General features: G+C 44.6%; 1 protein-coding gene across 1 annotated transcript in view; it reads left to right on the top strand.

Annotated features, from left to right (window-relative positions):
* The first annotated feature begins 384 nt into the window (after nt 1-384).
* Nucleotides 385-18,977, top strand: part of HSPB8 (heat shock protein family B (small) member 8) — a 134,917-nt gene continuing 116,324 nt past the window's right edge. The window contains exon 1 of the mRNA XM_069754464.1: nt 385-1,194. Within this exon, the coding sequence (XP_069610565.1) occupies nt 816-1,194 (379 nt within the window). The 5' untranslated portion in view covers nt 385-815. The remainder of the gene's footprint in view (nt 1,195-18,977) is intronic.

Here is an 18,977-nt window from a genome sequence, read left to right as displayed (position 1 = left end):
TATAACCAAAATTAGAAAAATGTTGTCTCTGTCCAAATATATATGGACCTAACTGTATATTGACATCCACCTCATCTAAAATCTTGATGGGTTGTGCCACATCAGGACTAGCCTTCCTGACATTCTTCTCTCTAACATCTACCTTTTAACTTTCACCCATATATAAGTAACAACAGATGACTGTAAATTCACTTGAAGCTGGATTAGAATAACACTTTTCAATTCCAGGAATGAAATCCTTGAAGTTATAGTCATACAAATGTGTTCAGACACAACCCTGCCAAGCAGAAGAAAGGAGGATGACACAGAAGAGGGGGTTGCAAAAAAGGAGAGTGGGAAAGGAGGGACCAGCTAGAGAAGGCAGTCTAAAATTGGACACCCTGAGTAACAGGTCCAGTGTCTTCTGGGAGTCATCAGCTGTTAGAGGAGCAGATTCTTAGAGGGTGTTTCATAGGCTCCAAATACCCAGCTGACAGTCCACAGGCTGCAAGCATGAACAGGAAGATATAAATAGGAGCCTTTCACTGGCGCCCAGAAGTTTACAGAACTTTCTCGGCTGAAGGCAGTGATGTATATTACTGGTGGTGCAGGACATTTGCAGACTGAATCTGGAGGATTAAGACGCTGCTCTCACTCCCAATGACTTTGCTTAATTCTCTGAAGAATTTATAATACGTATAGTTTTTCTTGGCTCAGCTTCATTCTCTTTGCATATCCATTCTTTGGAAGTAACTGATCAGAGCTGCATACTTTGCCTGAAAACAATTCACTTCATCCGGAATTATTATTTTTTTTCCTTAAATCTTTCTGCGGATATGGCAGACAGTCAATTGCCCTTCACTTGTCATTATCCTGCAAGTAGACTTGGCAGAGGCCGGGATCCTTTTCGAGAACAGGGCCTGTCTACACGTATCCTGGATGATGATTTTGGATTTTCAGATGATTTAACTATGGACTGGCCAGACTGGGCAAGGCCCAGGCTAACTGCTTCTTGGTCAGGACCTTTGAGATCAGGCCTGGCACGGACATCTGGTATATCCCCTCCTGGATATAGTGCTAGATACACTGGTTACCCTGAACCTCGTAATACTGTGGCCGCCCCAAGCCAACCCTGGAAGGTGTGTGTTAATGTACAAAGTTTCAAGCCAGAAGAACTGACAGTGAAAACCAAAGAAGGATATGTAGAAGTGTCAGGTGAGTGAATGGTAAATTAACCTTGACTTAAAAAAATCATACGGCTGCCCAGACCATGTCACATACTTTATGGCTATAACTTAGATTGACAGAAATAGCTTTGGATGCCAATCATACCAGATCAGTCATTTTATCTTTATACAACAATAGGAGTTTGTATTTGAGCCAAGAGATGAAGTACGGAAGTCTCAAACAATTGTATATAGTGTTTAGTTTGGCTATTCTCATACCACAATAATTTTAGCTACTTCAAACACAAGAACATTTTGTTTTTTAAGCTACTGACCTTCAACACAATCACAAACCAATAAATGTTTGACACCTCCTGCTATTATGATGTGCGGAAGAGACTCGATACAATGTTGCAAGAGGTCACTTAGTTCTAATAGTTTATATGCATAAGTATATAATGAACATAAAGGGTTTATAAGAACCTAATGATTTGCCTCTGTAAACTTGGTGAACATCACCTAACAAACATGCAAAATGCTCGGTCATCAGGTGATCGGATCGTTTATGCCAGCAGGGGATGTGCAGATGGTAACATAATACTATATTAGGACACAGCAATCAATCCTATATAGATCATTGTGTCCCCATCTTTGTTCATCGGTCAGTTTAAACAGGCAAGAAAACAAGCACCAAAGGACTTTTATATAGTTGATCACAGTCATGAACAGAACACTGACAAACCGAAAATGGTACATCTCAATGCATCATAAGGTTGGGACCATATACAGTTCTAGCGAAGGTTGTCTTGACTCACACATCACTTAGGCTACGTTCACACTAGCGTTCTGCTAGTGTGCGTCGCCTTAGCGTCGGGCGACGCAGCGGCGACGCACGCGTCATGCGCCCCTATGTTTAACATGGGGGATGCATGCGTTTTTGTGTGTTGCGTTTTGCAACACTTGCATCTTTTTTGCCGCTAGCGTCGGACCAAGAAAACGCAGCAAGTTGCATTTTTCTTGCATCCGATTTTTGGCAAAAAACGACGCACGCGTCGCAAAACGCAGCGTTTTTGCGTGCGTTTTGTCGCGTTTTTGTGTGCGTCGTGCGTTGCGTCGCCGACGCAGCGGCGCGCAACGCTAGTCTGAACGTAGCCTTAACACATCACTGAGAAATCACACCTGATTAAAGCTACGTTCACATTTGCATTGTTGGGCGCAGCGTCGTCGATGCATACCGACGCATGCGTCATGCGCCCCTATCTTTAACATGGGGGGGTGCATGGACATGCGCCGGTATGCGTTGTATTGCGTTTTACGACGCATGCGTCAATTTGACGCACCAGACAGGGCACGGATGACACTACTTGTAGGGTTTTCCCTGCGCCAAAATTCATAAACATTACTATTTTATGTCAACGCATGCATCAAAAAATGAAGCGTTGTGTATATGCGTTGTGGGTTGCGTCGACGATGCTGCGCCCAACAACACAAATGTGAACGTAGCCTAAATTGATGCAAAAATGCAACAATTGTCATTAGTCTTTTTCACCATTTCCTAGCAGGTGCTGGTCCAGGGCCGTTTCACATATTTTGCATCAAACATTGTGACATGGCCCCAAGATCAACGCCAGCTCCCATCTGGTGCACAGTTCAGATGGTAAGGTTCCTATGCGAACAATGGAATCAGATCCTTCACTAGTTTCCAATCTGTTTAGTAATCGATGATAACACAATGCTAAGTTATAACTGCAGGCCACCTTAAAAGGTAAATTTAAATATTAAGGTTTTGGGGTAAAAGGGCTGAGCACCACAAGCACAACTTAGGAGATAGTAGTTTTTTTTTTCAATGCTGTGACCATATACGTAAGTGTAAGGAAGTATGGTGTGAATACAGACGAAAATACACAGTAATGTTAGTAATCACAATTCCCAACGTCACCATAAGTCACAAGGCCCCAGCATTTACACTGGATTTAGGATTCTGCAAATCCTCTTGTATGTAAGATCTCAGTACTAATAACCTTAAATTCACAGTGGATTTTTTGTACTATTATTATTATTAGTATTGAAAGTAACAAGCAGAAACTGTAGGTTTTAGCAGCTATACCATGTTTTTAGCAAACAACATGAGGTAAGAAAAAATATAACTAATGACTGGGACAGGTGATCACTGATTTATAGTTGGTTAAGTCTCAGGTGAGGCCTGTATTATATTTTTCATATTTTTCTTTATGCAAGTATTATGGTCGTTTCAAACACAGTTAAGCCTCTATTATCAAAACAATCTAAAAGCAAAACCTGTCTTTATTGCCCATAGTAAACAATCACAGCACAGCTTATATTTCTAACACAGCTTTGGTAAAATGAAAGATGTGCTGTGATTGGTTGCTATGGACAAAACAGTCCGAATAGTTTTCAGAATTCTACTCTACTGTTTTTTGTAAGAAAACCACTACAGTTTATTATGTAATGTTTTAGCCAAAGCCAGAAGTGGATAAAAAAGAATGAGAAATATAAGTCCTTCCTGTGAAACTCCCTTTTTCTTTTTTCTTCGACTTCGACTGCTGGTATGGCATAGGTAAACAATAAAAAATATACATACTGGGGCAAAAAAGGGGATGTTTTAAAGATGTACACTTTCAAATAGCAGCATGTATTGGGAACAAATAGGACAGTGAAACACTAATATTAGAAAGGGTCAAGATGTGCACTTTCATTAATGCAGTACCAGCAAAATTGCCAAAAATTGCAACATATGTAAGGTGAAAGTATAACCTCAAACACAATTCCATGAAATAGTAAATCTGCACAAAGCAACATTTATCCAAAAGGGTAGGCATAGGTACACACATGGTCAAAATTGTTGGTTCCCCTGGTTTAATGACCAAAACAGCAAAAATGGTCACAGAAATAACTTGAATCTGACAAAAGTAATAATAAATAAAAAATCTATGAAAATGAACAAATGAAAGTCAGACATTGCTTTTCAACCATGCTTCCATAGAATTTAAAAAAATAAAACTCATGAAATAGGCATGGACAGAAATGATGGTATACTTAGCTTAATATTTTGTTGCACAACGTTTTGAGGCAATCACTGCAATCAAACGATTCCTGTAACTGTTAATGAGACTTCTGCACCTCTCTACAGGCATTTTGGCCCACTCCTCCAAAGCAATCTGCTCCAGTTGTCTCATGTTTGAAGGTTGCCTTTTCCAGACCGCATGCTTCAGCTCTTTATAAAAATGCTCAATAGTAGTTAAGTCAGGATTCATAGAAGGCGACTTCAGAATAGTCCAATGTTTTCCTCTTAGCCATTCTTGGGTGCTTTTAGCTTTGTGTTTTGGGTCATTATCCTGTTGCAAGACCCATGACCTGCAACTTTAACCAAGCTTTCTGACACGGAGCAGCACATTTCTCTCTAGAAGCCCTTGATAGTCTTGAGATTTCATTGTACCCTGCACAGATTCTAGACACCCTGTGCCAGATGTAGCAAAGCAGCTGCAGAGCATAACAGAGCCTCCTCCATGTTTCACAGTAGGGACAGTGTTCTTTTCTTAATATGCTTCATTTTTCCGTCTGTGAACATAAAGCTGATGTGCCTTGCCAAAAAGTTAAATTTTTGTCTATAGGACATTCTCCCAAAAGCTTTGTGGCTTGTCAACATGTAGTTTGGCAAATTCCAGTCTGGCTTTGTTATGATTTTTTTCAACAATGGTGTTCTCCTTGGCAGTCTCCCCTGAAGTTCACTTTGGCTCATACAACAATGGATGGTGCAATCTGACACTGATGTTCCTTGAGCTTGAAGTTCGCCTTTAATCTGTTTAGAAGTTTTTCTGGGCTCTTTTGTTACCATTCGTATTATCCGTCTCTTTGATTTGTCATCAATTTTCCTCCTGCGGCCACGTCCAGGGAGGTTGGCTACTGTCCCATGGATCTTACATTTCTGAATGTGCAACTGTAGTCACAGGAACATCAAGCTGCTTGGAGATGATCTTATAACTTTTATCTTTAACATGTTTGTCTATAATTTTCTATCAAATCTCCTGAGACAAGTCTTTTCATTACTTTCTCTGGTCCATGTTGAGTGTGATGCACACCATGTCACCAAACAGCACAGTGAGTATCTGTAGCCCTATATACAGGCTCATCCACTGATTCCAATATTGTAGACACCTGTGATGTTAGTTAGTGGACACACCTTGATTTAACAAGTTCTTTTGTCACATTTTTTTCAGGGGTACCATAATTTCTGTCCAGGCATATTTCATGAGTTTTATTTTTTATATTTTTCATATTTTCTTTATGCAAGTATTATGGTTGTTTCACACACAGTTAAGCCTCTATTATCAAAACTATCTAAAAGCAAAACCTGTCTTTATTGCCCATGGTAAGCGTGGTTCAAATCCTGGGCCAATTCGTGGCTGGACTGCGCCTGTCGCTGATTGGTCGCGCCCGGCTGGCGCGACCAATCAGTGAAGCCAGGGCCGGTTCTAGGTTTTTGAGGGCCCCGGGCGAAAAAGTCTCAGTGGGCCCCCCTTTAACACATACGACAATTCATGATGCACAGATACAGCAGAGAAATATAGCACAGCCATGTAGCATATAACGCAGCCCACGTAATATATAGCACAGCCCACGCAGTATATAACACAGCCCACGTAGTATATAACACAGCCATGTAGTATATAGGAGTGTGGGCACCATATCCCTGTTAAAAAAATAATTAAAATAAAAAATAGTTATATACTCACCTTCCGGCAGCCCCCGGATCTAGCCCAGCCCTTTAGCGATCCTCCCCCCAGGTCCGTTCCCAGTGATGCTTTGCGGCAATAACCTGTGATAATGTAACGGTCTTGCGAGACCTCTACGTCATCTGGGGTCATTACCGCAAAGCATTACTGGTTACTGGGACCGGAGCATCGCGAGGAGTGGGAAAAGCTGCTGGGGACGCCGGAAGGTGAGAATATCACAATTTTTTTATTATTATTATTATTTTTAACATTATATCTTTTTACTATTTATTCTGCATAGGCAGCATCAATAGTAAAAAGTGAAGCGGGGTTTAAATCCCACCCCAATATTGCTGATTGGTCGCAGCCGGAAATGGACCTTTATGTATAAATTTTTTAGTTATTATTACTTTTGTCAGATTCAAGTTATTCCTGTGACCATTGTGGATTTTTACGTCATTAAACAAGGGATACCAACAATTTTGACCACGTGTGTAGGTAGTACAGACAAGGAAAAATAATAAAATAATAATTGCTATCCCTGTTAATCCCTACCTAACTGCAGAGGATGGAACCATAAAATTAATATATACAATACGGTGCCCCCTGCTTGGACATCGACTCACTATATACTAACACATCCTAGAGTATCACCCACACTCAATATAGAGACACTGCCACAGACAAAGATATTACAAGTGTAACCCAAGATAGCATCCCCTGAACATCAAACTCTACAGAGAGCAGCATAAGCTTCAACAGCACAAGTGGACTCAGTAAGAAGGGGAAGTATAAGTCCTTCCTTTATATCTCACATTTCTTTCACATCTATTTATTGATTTGGGTCAAAACCTTTGAAATCCACAGTGGCATTTAAAAAACCTCCCATATGTCAAAGACACAAGATCAAATAGTGCTATTATTGTACCGTTATATTAAGAGAACGTCTTTGTTCTTTTTAACGATTGCTTAGTAATCACATTAAGTTGTCCGCATTTCATTTATTTTTAAATATATTATTCCATATAAAATAGTCACCTGATATATTTGGGGAAGCTACAGACACCACACATTTACCCTGTATCAATAAAAGTGGGGGATACCCTATGTTATTACATAGTACTGAGATCACTTGTGCAGGAAAAACTGTTTACAGCAGCTCTTTGCCTTGGTGGGCCCGTATAATACACTCATATGCCTTGCGAGGTCATATGGAAAGGAGCTGTCATGTCGAGACAATCCTATAATATCTTTGAAATTTAAAAAGGCCAATCATGTAATTCACTGGAGAGAACAGTGCATAATCCTGTTTGGTGGTAAAGGAGAGACGCCATGGCCCAGATTCATCAAGACTAGCGTTGTTCATTATATTCTTGATGAGGTGGAGTCAATGGCAACTAAATCATTAAAATGAGCACACCTCATAATAAATAATAATAAATCCGGCTCATCTGAAAAGTGGTGTCCACGTTTGGCAAATCCTGTTCTAGTTGGAGACTTGAGTAAGATTTCTGGCAAAAGGCATGGCATAGCTCATCATGAATTAGACAAACTTTGGTGTCATGCCCCCATTCTGCTTCTGCTCAGGGATGGATTAAGGGTAGCCAGGGCGCCGGGCTGTTTAGACTCTGTGGGCCCCCCGGTCATGTGACGGGGTCATGCGACGGGGTCATCGTATACTTGAACCAGATTATTCCAGAAAAATAGTTGCTGAGTGAAACTCCACTTCTCATCTATCACACATTAACAGTTCCTATCACCAGATCACACATATAACTGGCAGCTTTTGTTTTGGCCAAAAGATTTTTCAAGCCGCCACCATAACACGGTAGACACTTTTGGCCGGGCCCTACTTTATTGCAACCTATTAAATATTTGTTAAAATATGCAATACAATTTTGTTATATTTTTATTTATTTTTCAATTTTTAAAATGACCAATAATATCACATACAAGGAACACATACAGTACAACACCATGACCAGACCACATACTGTATTACCACCAGTGACCGAATAATATCAAATACAAAGAACAAATACCACCACACCATGACCAGACCACATATTACTACCACAAAGTGACCAAATAGCACATACAAGGGACAAATACCGCAACACCATGACCAGACCACATACAGTTATATGAAAAAGTATGGGCACCCCATTAATCTTAAGCTTAATGGTTTATAAAAATTGTTGTTTTTTTTGCAACAGCTATTTCAGTTTCATATATCTAATAACTGTTGGACACCGTAATGTTTCTGCCTTGAAATGAGGCTTATTGTACTAACAGAAAATGTGCAATCTGCATTCAAACAAAATTTGACAGGTGCATATGTATGGGCACCCCACCAGAAAAGTGACATTAATATTTAGTAGATCCTCCTTTTGCAAAAATAGCAGTCTCTAGTCGCTTCCTGTAGCTTTTATTGAGTTCCTGGATCCTGAATGCAGGTATTTTTGACCATTCCTCTTTACAAAACAATTCCAGTTCAGTTAAGTTTGATGGTCGCCGAGCATGGACAGCCCTCTTCAAATGATCCCACAGATGTTCAATGATATTCAGGTCTGAGGACTGGGATGGCCATTCAAGAACAGTGTAATTGTTCCTCTGTATGAATGCCTGAGTAGATTTGGAGCGGTGTTTTGGATCATTGTCTTGCTGAATGATCCATCCCCTGCGTAACTTCAACTTTGTCACTGATTCATGAACATTATTGTCAAGAATCTGCTGATACTGAGAGGAATCCATGCGTCCCTCAACTTTAACAAGATTCCCGATGCCGGCATTGGCCACACAGCCCCAAAGCATGATGGAACCTCCACCAAATTGTACTGTGGGTAGCAAGTGTTTTTCTTGGAATGCTGTGTTTTTTGGCCGCCATGCATAACGCTTTTTTGTATGACCAAACAACTCAATCTTGGTTTCATCAGTCCACAGGACCTTCTTCCAAAAAGAAATTGGCTTCTCCAAATGTGCTTTTGCATACCTCAGCCATCTCTGTTTGTGGCATGCTTGCAGAAACGGCTTCTTTCGCATCACTCTCCCATACAGCTTCTCCTTGTGCAAAATGCGTTGCATAGTTGACCGATGCACAGTGACACCATCTGCAGCAAATTGATGCTGCAGCTCTCTGGAGGTGGTCTGAGGATTGTCCTTGACTGATCTCACCATTCTTCTACTCTGCCTTTCTGATGTTTTTCTTGGCCTGCCACTTCTGGCCTTAACAAGAACTATACCTGTGTTCTTCCATTTCCTTACTATGTTCCTCACAGTGGAAATTGACAGGTTAAATCTCCGAGACAGCTTTTTGTATCCTTCCCCTGAAAAACTATGTTGAATAATTTTTGTTTTCAGATTATTAGACAGTTGTTTTGAGGAGCCCATGATGCCACTCTTCAGAGGAGATTTAAACAGGAGAACAACTTGCAAGTGGCCACTTTAAGTAGCTTTTCTCATGATTGCATAAACCTGGCTATGAAGTTCAAAGCTCAATGAGGTTAGAAAACCAAAAAAGTGCTTTAGTAAGTCAGTAAAAAGTAGGTAGGAGTATTTAAAACAAGAAAATGAAAAGGGTGCCCATACTTATGCACCTGTCAAATTTTGTTTGAATGCAGATTGCACATTTTCTGTTAGTACAATAAACCTCATTTCAAAGCAGAAACATTACTGTGTCCAACAGTTATTAGATATATGAAACTGAAGTAGCTGTTGCAAAAAAAAAAATAATTTTTATAAAACACTAAGCTTAAGATTAATAGGGGTGCCCAAACTTTTTCATGTAACTGTATTACCACCACATAGTGACTGAATACTACAATACTGACCAGTAATAAAAAAACACAATACTATCACCATAAGTGCCATTATACACAGGAGATCTTTACTTAGTATGCAGTGTCTGTGTAGAGGTTATACATTGATCACTGGTGACATTATACACAGGAGCTCTGTATATAGTATACAGTGTATAGTATCAGTGTATAGGTAACACACTGACTCACCAGTGACGTCTCTAGGTGAAGTCCTTCATCTTTCATCCAGCGCATACCGCCATCACATCATCCAGCCAGGACTCGTCTCTGCAGGAAATAGCACAGTTATCTCGAGCTCTGCTTGCAGAACACATTACTTAATTTTTCCCAACTTCTACATTACACCACATGAAGAAAAAAAGGTGACATAGTGTCACGCTGCACAGTAACAGGACCGCCCCCCCATTTAAAACAGTATACTCAAAAAATAAAATAAATACATCACTGCAGTAATAATATCCCTTAATTAGCCACTATGGTAATAATAATATCCCCCATCCTGGCCCCGTGTATCTCATTCCTGGCTCCAGCCATATGTTCTCGCATCCTGCCCACAAGAGTATCCATCCTGCCCCATATGATCACCCCATCCTGCCCCATCGGTCTCCATCGTATCCATCCTGCCCCATGATCCTGCACAATCTGTCTCCAATCCTGCCCCATGTCTTTCATTCTGCCCATGTTTCCAGTCCTGCCCCAAGTGTGTCCAGCATCTCTGCCCCCAGTGTCCAGCATCTCTGCCCCAATGTGTCCAGCATCTCTGTCCCCAATGTGTCCAGCATCTCTGCCCCCAGTGTCCAGCATCTCTGCCCCCAGTTTCCAACATTCTGGCCCGGGTCCCCTGGATTGCCGCTCTCAATAAAAAAAAACAAATCGAGTTCTTCTCACCTGACCGAGCTCCTTCGGCGAAGCTCCCTCCTCGCAGCTGAAGCGCGCACTCGCCGGCGACTGACAATCATGTCAGACGCCGACGACGTGCGCGCTGCGACTGACATCAGCTGCCAGCCTCCGATTGGCTGGCGGCTGTTAAATATTGACGTGCGGGTGCAGGCCCGCGCGTCAATAGCGTTAAACTGCCGTATAGCACCAGTAGGGGCCCAGTGAGCATATGAGACGGGGCCGGATGCGTGCCCCCTCTGTCCACCGGGCCAATACGCCAGTCAGGGCAGTAATACCCTGATGGCGGCGGTCAATCTGAGCGATAGCCCTGGGCCCCTTCACACCGTTGAGCCCTGGGCTACCGCCCAGATTGACCTCATGATAATCCGCCTCTGCTTCTGCTTCACTAATTTTGGTGGAGCTGGGCAAAACTGGTGTGAGAACAGCAAAAGTTACAAAAATTATGCACAACCTCAAGTTGTGCAAAAATATTGCAAATTATCAAAGTGTTTTACACCAGATTTCTGGCCAAACCACTTTGATGAACTTGGGCTTATACCTGTAAATAGTACACATTAGAGTTGAGCGACCTTGACCTTTTTAGAGTCGAGCCGGGTTTCGCGAAACCCGACTATCTCAAAAGTCGGGTCGAGTGAAATCGGCCGATTATGGCGAAAAGTCGGGATCGACCGAAACACGAAACCCAATGCAAGTCAATGGGGCAGCAAAGTCGGCAGTGAGTGGGGGCCAGGAAAACACCTAGAGTGCCCATTTTAATGTCAAAACCATCCATTCTTCTTAATGAAGCTTGTCGAGCGTAATTTACCTTATAATAATTGGAAGGCATTTGAAATTGGGGGTCATTTGGCTAAAGTTGTGTGGGCTAGGGCTGGTTCAAGTAATTAGTGGGCCCAGGAAATCTGGACCACGTCACGGCAGTGGAGCAGGGAGAGGTAAGTATTTCAACTTTGCAAGTGCTGTGATCCTGAGCAAGCAGGGGGGGCCCACTTGTTGGCATTGGCACTGGCACAGGGCCCCTCAAAGTACAGCGGTGTGTTTGCACGGCGGGGGCGCCTCCCACCGGCAGCAACACTTTTGCGTACTATGAGAGGCCCTGTGCCAGTGACGTCGCCAACTAGTATTCCTCCCCCCACCTGATGAAGGAACCTGCACTTTCATCTGCACCTTCCTCTTTGTCCCCGTGTAAGGTGGTATGGTATGCGGGAAGAGCAACCTGACTTTCAGCAGGGTCACAATGTTGTTGTGTAGCATGCACGGGGAATGTTGCGTTATGGGTCAATGTACCAGCAGACTCATCTATCACTGGCTGGGCAATGGGCACGATGAAGTGGAAACACAGATATAGGCCCAAAGAATAAAGTGGGCTAAATGCAGTTCAAAATTGGTAACACAGGAATAACCAGGGGGCATTGCAGTGGAGGACAACTGGAATGAGAGGCTGACACAGAGAGTAGGGCCAAATCAGTAAGTAGTCGAAATGCAGTTCAAAATTGGCAACCGTAGTAAACAGGCGGCACAGCTTTGTTCAGTGGAGGAGAACAGCAAGGAGTGGCAGACACCGATAGTAGGCCCCAACCCAACTAGTAGGCCAAATGCAGTCTAACATTAACAACTACTTAACGAGAGCCTGAAAATGGAATTTCAGGACAGGAAACCAGGAGAACAGCAAGGAGTGGCAGACACCGATAGTAGGCCCCAAACCAACTAGTACGCCAAATGCAGTTGTTCCATTTAACCACAATTTAATGAGAGCCTGAAGATAGAAGCTCAGGAAAGGCAACCTGGAGAACACCTTGGAGTGTAACACACCCTCTCTCTACACCCCATTCCCAATTTGAAGGCCTAATGCAGTGTAGTTTCCAAGAACTACTAAACGAGAGCCGGAAGATCGAAGCTCAGGAAAGGCAACCTGGGGAACACCTTGGAGTGTAACACACCCTCTCTCTACACCCCATACCCAATTTGAAGGCCTAATGCAGCGTAGTTTCCAACAACTACTAAACGAGAGCCGGAAGATCGAAGCTCAGGAAAGGCAACCTGGGGAACACCTTGGAGTGTAACAAACCCTCTCTCTACACCCCATACCCAATTTGTAGGCCTAATGCAGCGTAGTTTCCGACAACTACTAAACGAGAGCATGAAGATCGAAGCTCAGGAAAGGCAACCTGGGGAACACCTTGGAGTGTAACACACCCTCTCTCTACACCCCATACCCAATTTGAAGGCCTAATGCAGTGTAGTTTCCAAGAACTACTAAACGAGAGCCGGAAGATCGAAGCTCAGGAAAGGCAACCTGGGGAACACCTTGGAGTGTAACACACCCTCTCTCTACACCCCATACCCAATTTGAAGGCCTAATGCAGCGTAGTTTCCAACAACTACTAAACGAGAGCCGGAAGATCGAAGCTCAGGAAAGGCAACCTGGGGAACACCTTGGAGTGTAACACACCCTCTCTCTACACCCCATACCCAATTTGAAGGCCTAATGCAGTGTAGTTTCCAAGAACTACTAAACGAGAGCCGGAAGATCGAAGCTCAGGAAAGACAACCTGGGGAACACCTTGAAGTGTAACACAACGTCTCTCTACACCACGGAAGGGCTGATTCTTAGGAAGGAAGGCTGTTGGAAATAAGCATTGCGCGTCCGAGGGTGATTATATTCTTATTATTATTATTATTATTATTATACATTTTTATAGCGCCATTTATTCCATGGCGCTTTACATGTGAATACGGGGCAAATATAGACAAATACATTAAACATGAGCAGATAACAAGGCACACGAGTACATAAGGAGGGAGGACCCTGCCCGCGAGGGCTCACAGTCTGCAGGGGGTGGGTGAGGATACACTAGGAGAGGGAAGAGCTGGCTGTGCGGCTGTTCAGTAGGTTGAGGATCACTGCAGGCTGTAGGCTTGTCGGAAGAGATGAGTCTTCAGGTTCTTTTTGAAGGTTTCTATGGTAGGCGCAAGTCTGATGTGTTGGGGTAGAGAGTTCCAGAGTATGGGGGAAATTATTAGGTATATACTCACCCTCGGACGCGCCCTGCTTCTTTATTTGGAATGAATGTTTATTTGCAATGTGGTGTTGACTTTCTCTATTATTTTGGTAATTAATGATTTTATTATTTTCATTGTTTTGCATCTTCTCGGCAATAATATAAAGAAGACGCGACAGGACAACACTCGGTGGATGCCATATCTGTGTTTTCAATTTAAAAAACCTTTCAGTTAAATACTTGCAGGATAAAGTAATTGTAGCTGGTGGCCATTTTTAGTACTGTACCAGATTTTAGTTGTGTGTTTGTTTTTAATGTTAAAATGTCTGCATTTGATATCTCACCAGTATTTTCTTTTTTATAAGCAAAATACTTTTTTTTTTATTTTATGATGTTGGTTCAAGGGGTACACGGGCAGCAGTAGACAGGTCAGTGGAGGCCTAGTGGAAGGAGGGACCGCAGACAGGCTTCGAAGCCCTAACATAATAAATTGGGCTGCCTGTAGGCAGTTTAAAATTGGTTCCAGGGGAACACGGGCAGCAGTAGACAGGTCAGTGGAGGCCTAGTGGAAGGAGGGACCGCAGACAGGCTTCGAAGCCCTAACATAATAAATTGGGCTGCCTGTAGGCAATTTAAAATTGGTTCCAGGGGAACACGGGCAGCAGTAGACAGGTAAGTGGAGGCCTAGTGGAAGGAGGGACCGCAGACAGGCTTCGAAGGCCTAACATAATAAAATGGGCTGGCTGTAGGCAATTTAAAATTGGTTCCAGGGGAACACGGGCAGCAGTAGACAGGTCAGTGGAGGCCTAGTGGAAGGAGGGACCGCAGACAGGCTTCGAAGGCCTAACATAATAAAATGGGCTGGCTGTAGGCAATTTAAAATTGGTTCCAGGGGAACACGGGCAGCAGTAGACAGGTAAGTGGAGGCCTAGTGGAAGGAGGGACCGCAGACAGGCTTCGAAGGCCTAACATAATAAATTGGGCTGCCTGTAGGCAATTTAAAATTGGTTCCAGGGGAACACGGGCAGCAGTAGACAGGTAAGTGGAGGCCTAGTGGAAGGAGGGACCGCAGACAGGCTTCGAAGGCCTAACGTAATAAAATGGGCTGGCTGTAGGCAATTTACAATTGGTTCCATGGGAACACGGGCAGCAGTAGACAGGTCAGTGGAGGCCTAGTGGAAGGAGTGACGGCAGACAGGCATCAAAGGCCTAACATCATAACATTGGGCTGTTGGCAATTTAAAATTGGTTCCAGGGGTACACGGGCAACAGTGGTCTGGTCAGTGGAAGTCTAGTGGAAGGAGTGACGGCAGACAGGCATCAAAGGCCTAACATAATAACATTTGGCTGTTGGCAATTTAAAATTGGTTCCAGGGGTACACGGGCAACAGTGGTCTGGTCAGTGGAAGTCTAGTGGAAGGAGTGACGGCAGACAGGCTAAGAAGGCCTAACATAACAAAATTGGGCTGGCTGTAGGCAAGTTTAAATTGGTTCCAGGGGAACACGGCCAGCAGTGGCCTGGTCAGTGTAGTAGTTGTAGAAAGAACGGACCGCAGACAGGCTTCGAAGGCCTAACATAACAAAAATGTCAAAACAATGGTATTGTCAGTGCCAGGCATTGAAGGATGTCAGCGCATAGACTAAACATTGGTGAAGCTGTGAGAGATAATTTTGCTAGTGGTAGAGCACTGTTTGAGCTGGGGGGGGGGACTGTCTTGTGGCCGGCGGTAAAGGCCCAGGGCCCCTCATATTACAATGGTGTCTCTGACGTTGGGTGCGCACCACCACTGCCAGAGACACTTTATTGTACTATGAGGGACCCAGTGGCAGTGCCGTCGACCAAAAGCGGGCACACCCACCTCTTCAGACAAACAGCACTCTCACGGGTGCTGGCGCAAAGTGGCGATACCACGGCCCCGTGTGCGGAGTTTGGCCATTTTGTTAGGAGTAAACATGTCGTATGCTGGACAATCAGGTGCAGAAAATTACGAGATTGGAAAAGTCATTCAGAAGAGGCCACAGGCAAGACCTTTTCATAGGAAAGTTAGGTGTCAGCCGGGCAAGGTGGGGCAAAAGATTTCGAAATCCAGTTGTGGTTCATTTTAATGAAGGTTAGATCATCTACATTTTGGGTAGCCAGACGAGTCCTTTTTTCAGTTAGTATTGAACCTGCAGCACTGAATACTCTTTCTGATAGGACACTAGCTGCCGGGCAAGCAAGCTCCTGCAATGCATATTCTGCCAATTTTGGCCAGGTGTCTAATTTGGATGCCCAGTAATCAAATGGGAATGACGGTTGAGGGAGAACGTCGATAAGGGATGAAAAATAGTTTGTAACCATACTGGACAAATGTTGTCTCCTGTCACTTTGAATTGATGCTGCAGTACCTGTCCTGTCTGCGGTCATAGCAAAATCACTCCACAACCTGGTCAGAAAACCCCTCTGGCCAACGCCACTTCTGATTTCTGCCCCTCTAACACCTCTGGTCTGCTGGTCCCTGGAGCTCGTGTGAGAACGATCACGGGCGCTGTGTGCAGGGAATGCCAGAAGCAAACGGTCAACAAGAGTTGATTGTTTTGTTGCTAATATTAGTTCCAAGTTCTCATGTGGCATAATATTTTGCAATTTGCCTTTATAGCGAGGATCAAGGAGGCAGGCCAACCAGTAATCGTCATCGTTCATCATTTTTGTAATGCGTGTGTCCCTTTTGAGGATACGCAAGGCATAATCCGCCATGTGGGCCAAAGTTACAGTTGTCAAATCTGCGGTTGTGCTTGGTTGAGGGGCAGTTGCAGGCAAATCTACGTCACTTGTGTCCCTCAAAAAACCAGAACCCGCCCTTGCCACGCCACCAATTTCCAATGACCCCGGGAAAGCTTCCTCATTAAAAATATACTCATCCCCATCATCCTCCTCATCCTCCACCTCCTCTTCGCCCGCTACCTCGTCCTGTACACTGCCCTGACCAGACAATGGCTGACTGTCATCAAGGCTTTTCTCTTCCTCTGGTGCAGACGCCTGATCCTTTATGTGCGTCAAACTTTGCATCAGCAGACACATTAGGGGGATGCTCATGCTTATTATGGCGTTGTCTGCACTAACCAGCCGTGTGCATTCCTCAAAACACTGAAGGACTTGACACATGTCTTGAATCTTCGACCACTGCACACCTGACAACTCCATGTCTGCCATCCTACTGCCTGCCCGTGTATGTGTATCCTCCCACAAAAACATAACAGCCCGCCTCTGTTCGCACAGTCTCTGAAGCATGTGCAGTGTTGAGTTCCACCTTGTAACAACGTCTATGATTAGGCGATGCTGGGGAAGGTTCAAAGAACGCTGATAGGTCTGCATACGGCTGGAGTGTACAGGCGAACGGCGGATATGTGCGCAAAGTCCACGCACTTTGAGGAGCAGGTCGGATAACCCCGGATAACTTTTCAGGAAGCACTGCACCACCAGGTTTAAGGTGTGAGCCAGGCAAGGAATGTGTTTCAGTTGGGAAAGGGAGATGGCAGCCATGAAATTCCTTCCGTTATCACTCACTACCTTGCCTGCCTCAAGATCTACAGTGCCCAGCCACGACTGTGTTTCTTGCTGCAAGAACTCGGACAGAACTTCCACGGTGTGTCTGTTGTCGCCCAAACACTTCATAGCCAATACAGCCTGCTGACGTTTGCCAGTAGCTGCCCCATAATGGGAGACCTGGTGTGCAACAGTGGCAGCTGCGGATGGAGTGGTTGTGCGACTGCGGTCTGTGGACGAGCTCTCGCTTCTGCAGGAGGACGAGGAGGAGGAGGAGGAGGAGGGGGTGCGAACGGCTACAGCCAACTGTTTCCTAGACCGTGGGCTAGGCAGAACTGTCCCAAACTTGCTGTCCCCTGTGGACCCTGAATCCACCACATTTACCCAGTGTGCCGTGATGGACACGTAACGTCCCTGGCCATGCCTACTGGTCCATGCATCTGTTGTCAGGTGCACCTTTGTGCTCACAGATTGCCTGAGTGCATGGACGATGCGCTCTTTAACATGCTGCTGGAGGGCTGGGATGGCTTTTCTGGAAAAAAAGTGTCGACTGGGTAGCTCGTAGCGTGGTACAGCGTAGTCCATCAGGTCTTTGAAAGCTTCGCTTTCAACTAACCGGTAGGGCATCATCTCTAACGAGATTAGTCTAGCTATGTGGGCGTTCAAACCCTGTGTACGCGGATGCGAGGCTAAGTACTTCCTTTTTCTAACCATAGTCTCATGTAGGGTGAGCTGGACTGGAGAGCTGGAGATCGTGGAACTAGCGGGGGTGCCGGTGGACATGGCAGACTGAGAGACGGTGGGAGATGGTATTGTTGCCGCTGGTGCCCTAGATGCAGTGTTTCCTACTACGAAACTGGAGATTCCCTGACCCTGACTGCTTTGGCCTGGCAAAGAAACCTGCACAGATACTGCAGGTGGTGCAGAAAATGGTGGCCCTACACTGCCGGAAGGGATGTTGCGTTGATGAGTAGCTTCATTGGCCGAGGGTGCTACAACCTTAAGGGACATTTGGTAGTTAGTCCAAGCTTGCAAATGCATGGTGGTTAAATGTCTATGCATGCAACTTGTATTGAGACTTTTCAGATCCTGCCCTCTGCTTAAGGTAGTTGAACATTTTTGACAGATTACTTTGTGCTGATCAATTGGATGTTGTTTAAAAAAATGCCAGACTGCACTCTTTCTAGCATCGGATACCTTTTCAGGCATTGCAGACTGAGCTTTAACCGGATGGCCACGCTGTCCTCCAACAGGTTTTGACTTTGCCACACGTTTTGGCCAAGATACGGGCCCGGCAGATGGAACCTGTTGCGATGTTGATGCCTGCTGCGGCCCCTCCTCCTCCGCTTCAGAACTGCTGCCGCCTGCACCCTGTTCCCCCAATGGCTGCCAATCGGGGTCAAGAACTGGGTCATCTATTACCTCTTCTTGTAGCTCGTGTGCAACTTCGTCTGTGTCACCGTGTCGGTCGGTGGTATAGCGTTCGTGATGGGGCAACATAGTCTCATCAGGGTCTGATTCTTGATCAGCACCCTGCGAGGGCAATGTTGTGGTCTGAGTCAAAGGACCAGCATAGTAGTCTGGCTGTGGCTGTGCATCAGTGCACTCCATGTCAGATTCAACTTGTAATGGGCATGGACTGTTAACTGCTTCACTTTCTAAGCCAGGGACGGTATGTGTAAAGAGCTCCATGGAGTAACCCGTTGTGTCGCCTGCTGCATTCTTCTCTGTTGTTGTTTTTGCTGAAGAGGACAAGGAAGCGACTTGTCCCTGACCGTGAACATCCACTAACGACGCGCTGCTTTTACTTTTACCAGTTTCACGAGAGGAGGCAAAAGAGCTAGAGGCTGAGTCAG

This window comes from Ranitomeya imitator, chromosome 1 (assembly GCF_032444005.1).
Source record: "Ranitomeya imitator isolate aRanImi1 chromosome 1, aRanImi1.pri, whole genome shotgun sequence".
NCBI lineage: Eukaryota > Metazoa > Chordata > Amphibia > Anura > Dendrobatidae > Ranitomeya > Ranitomeya imitator.
This window is presented reverse-complemented; position numbering and strand designations above follow the sequence as displayed.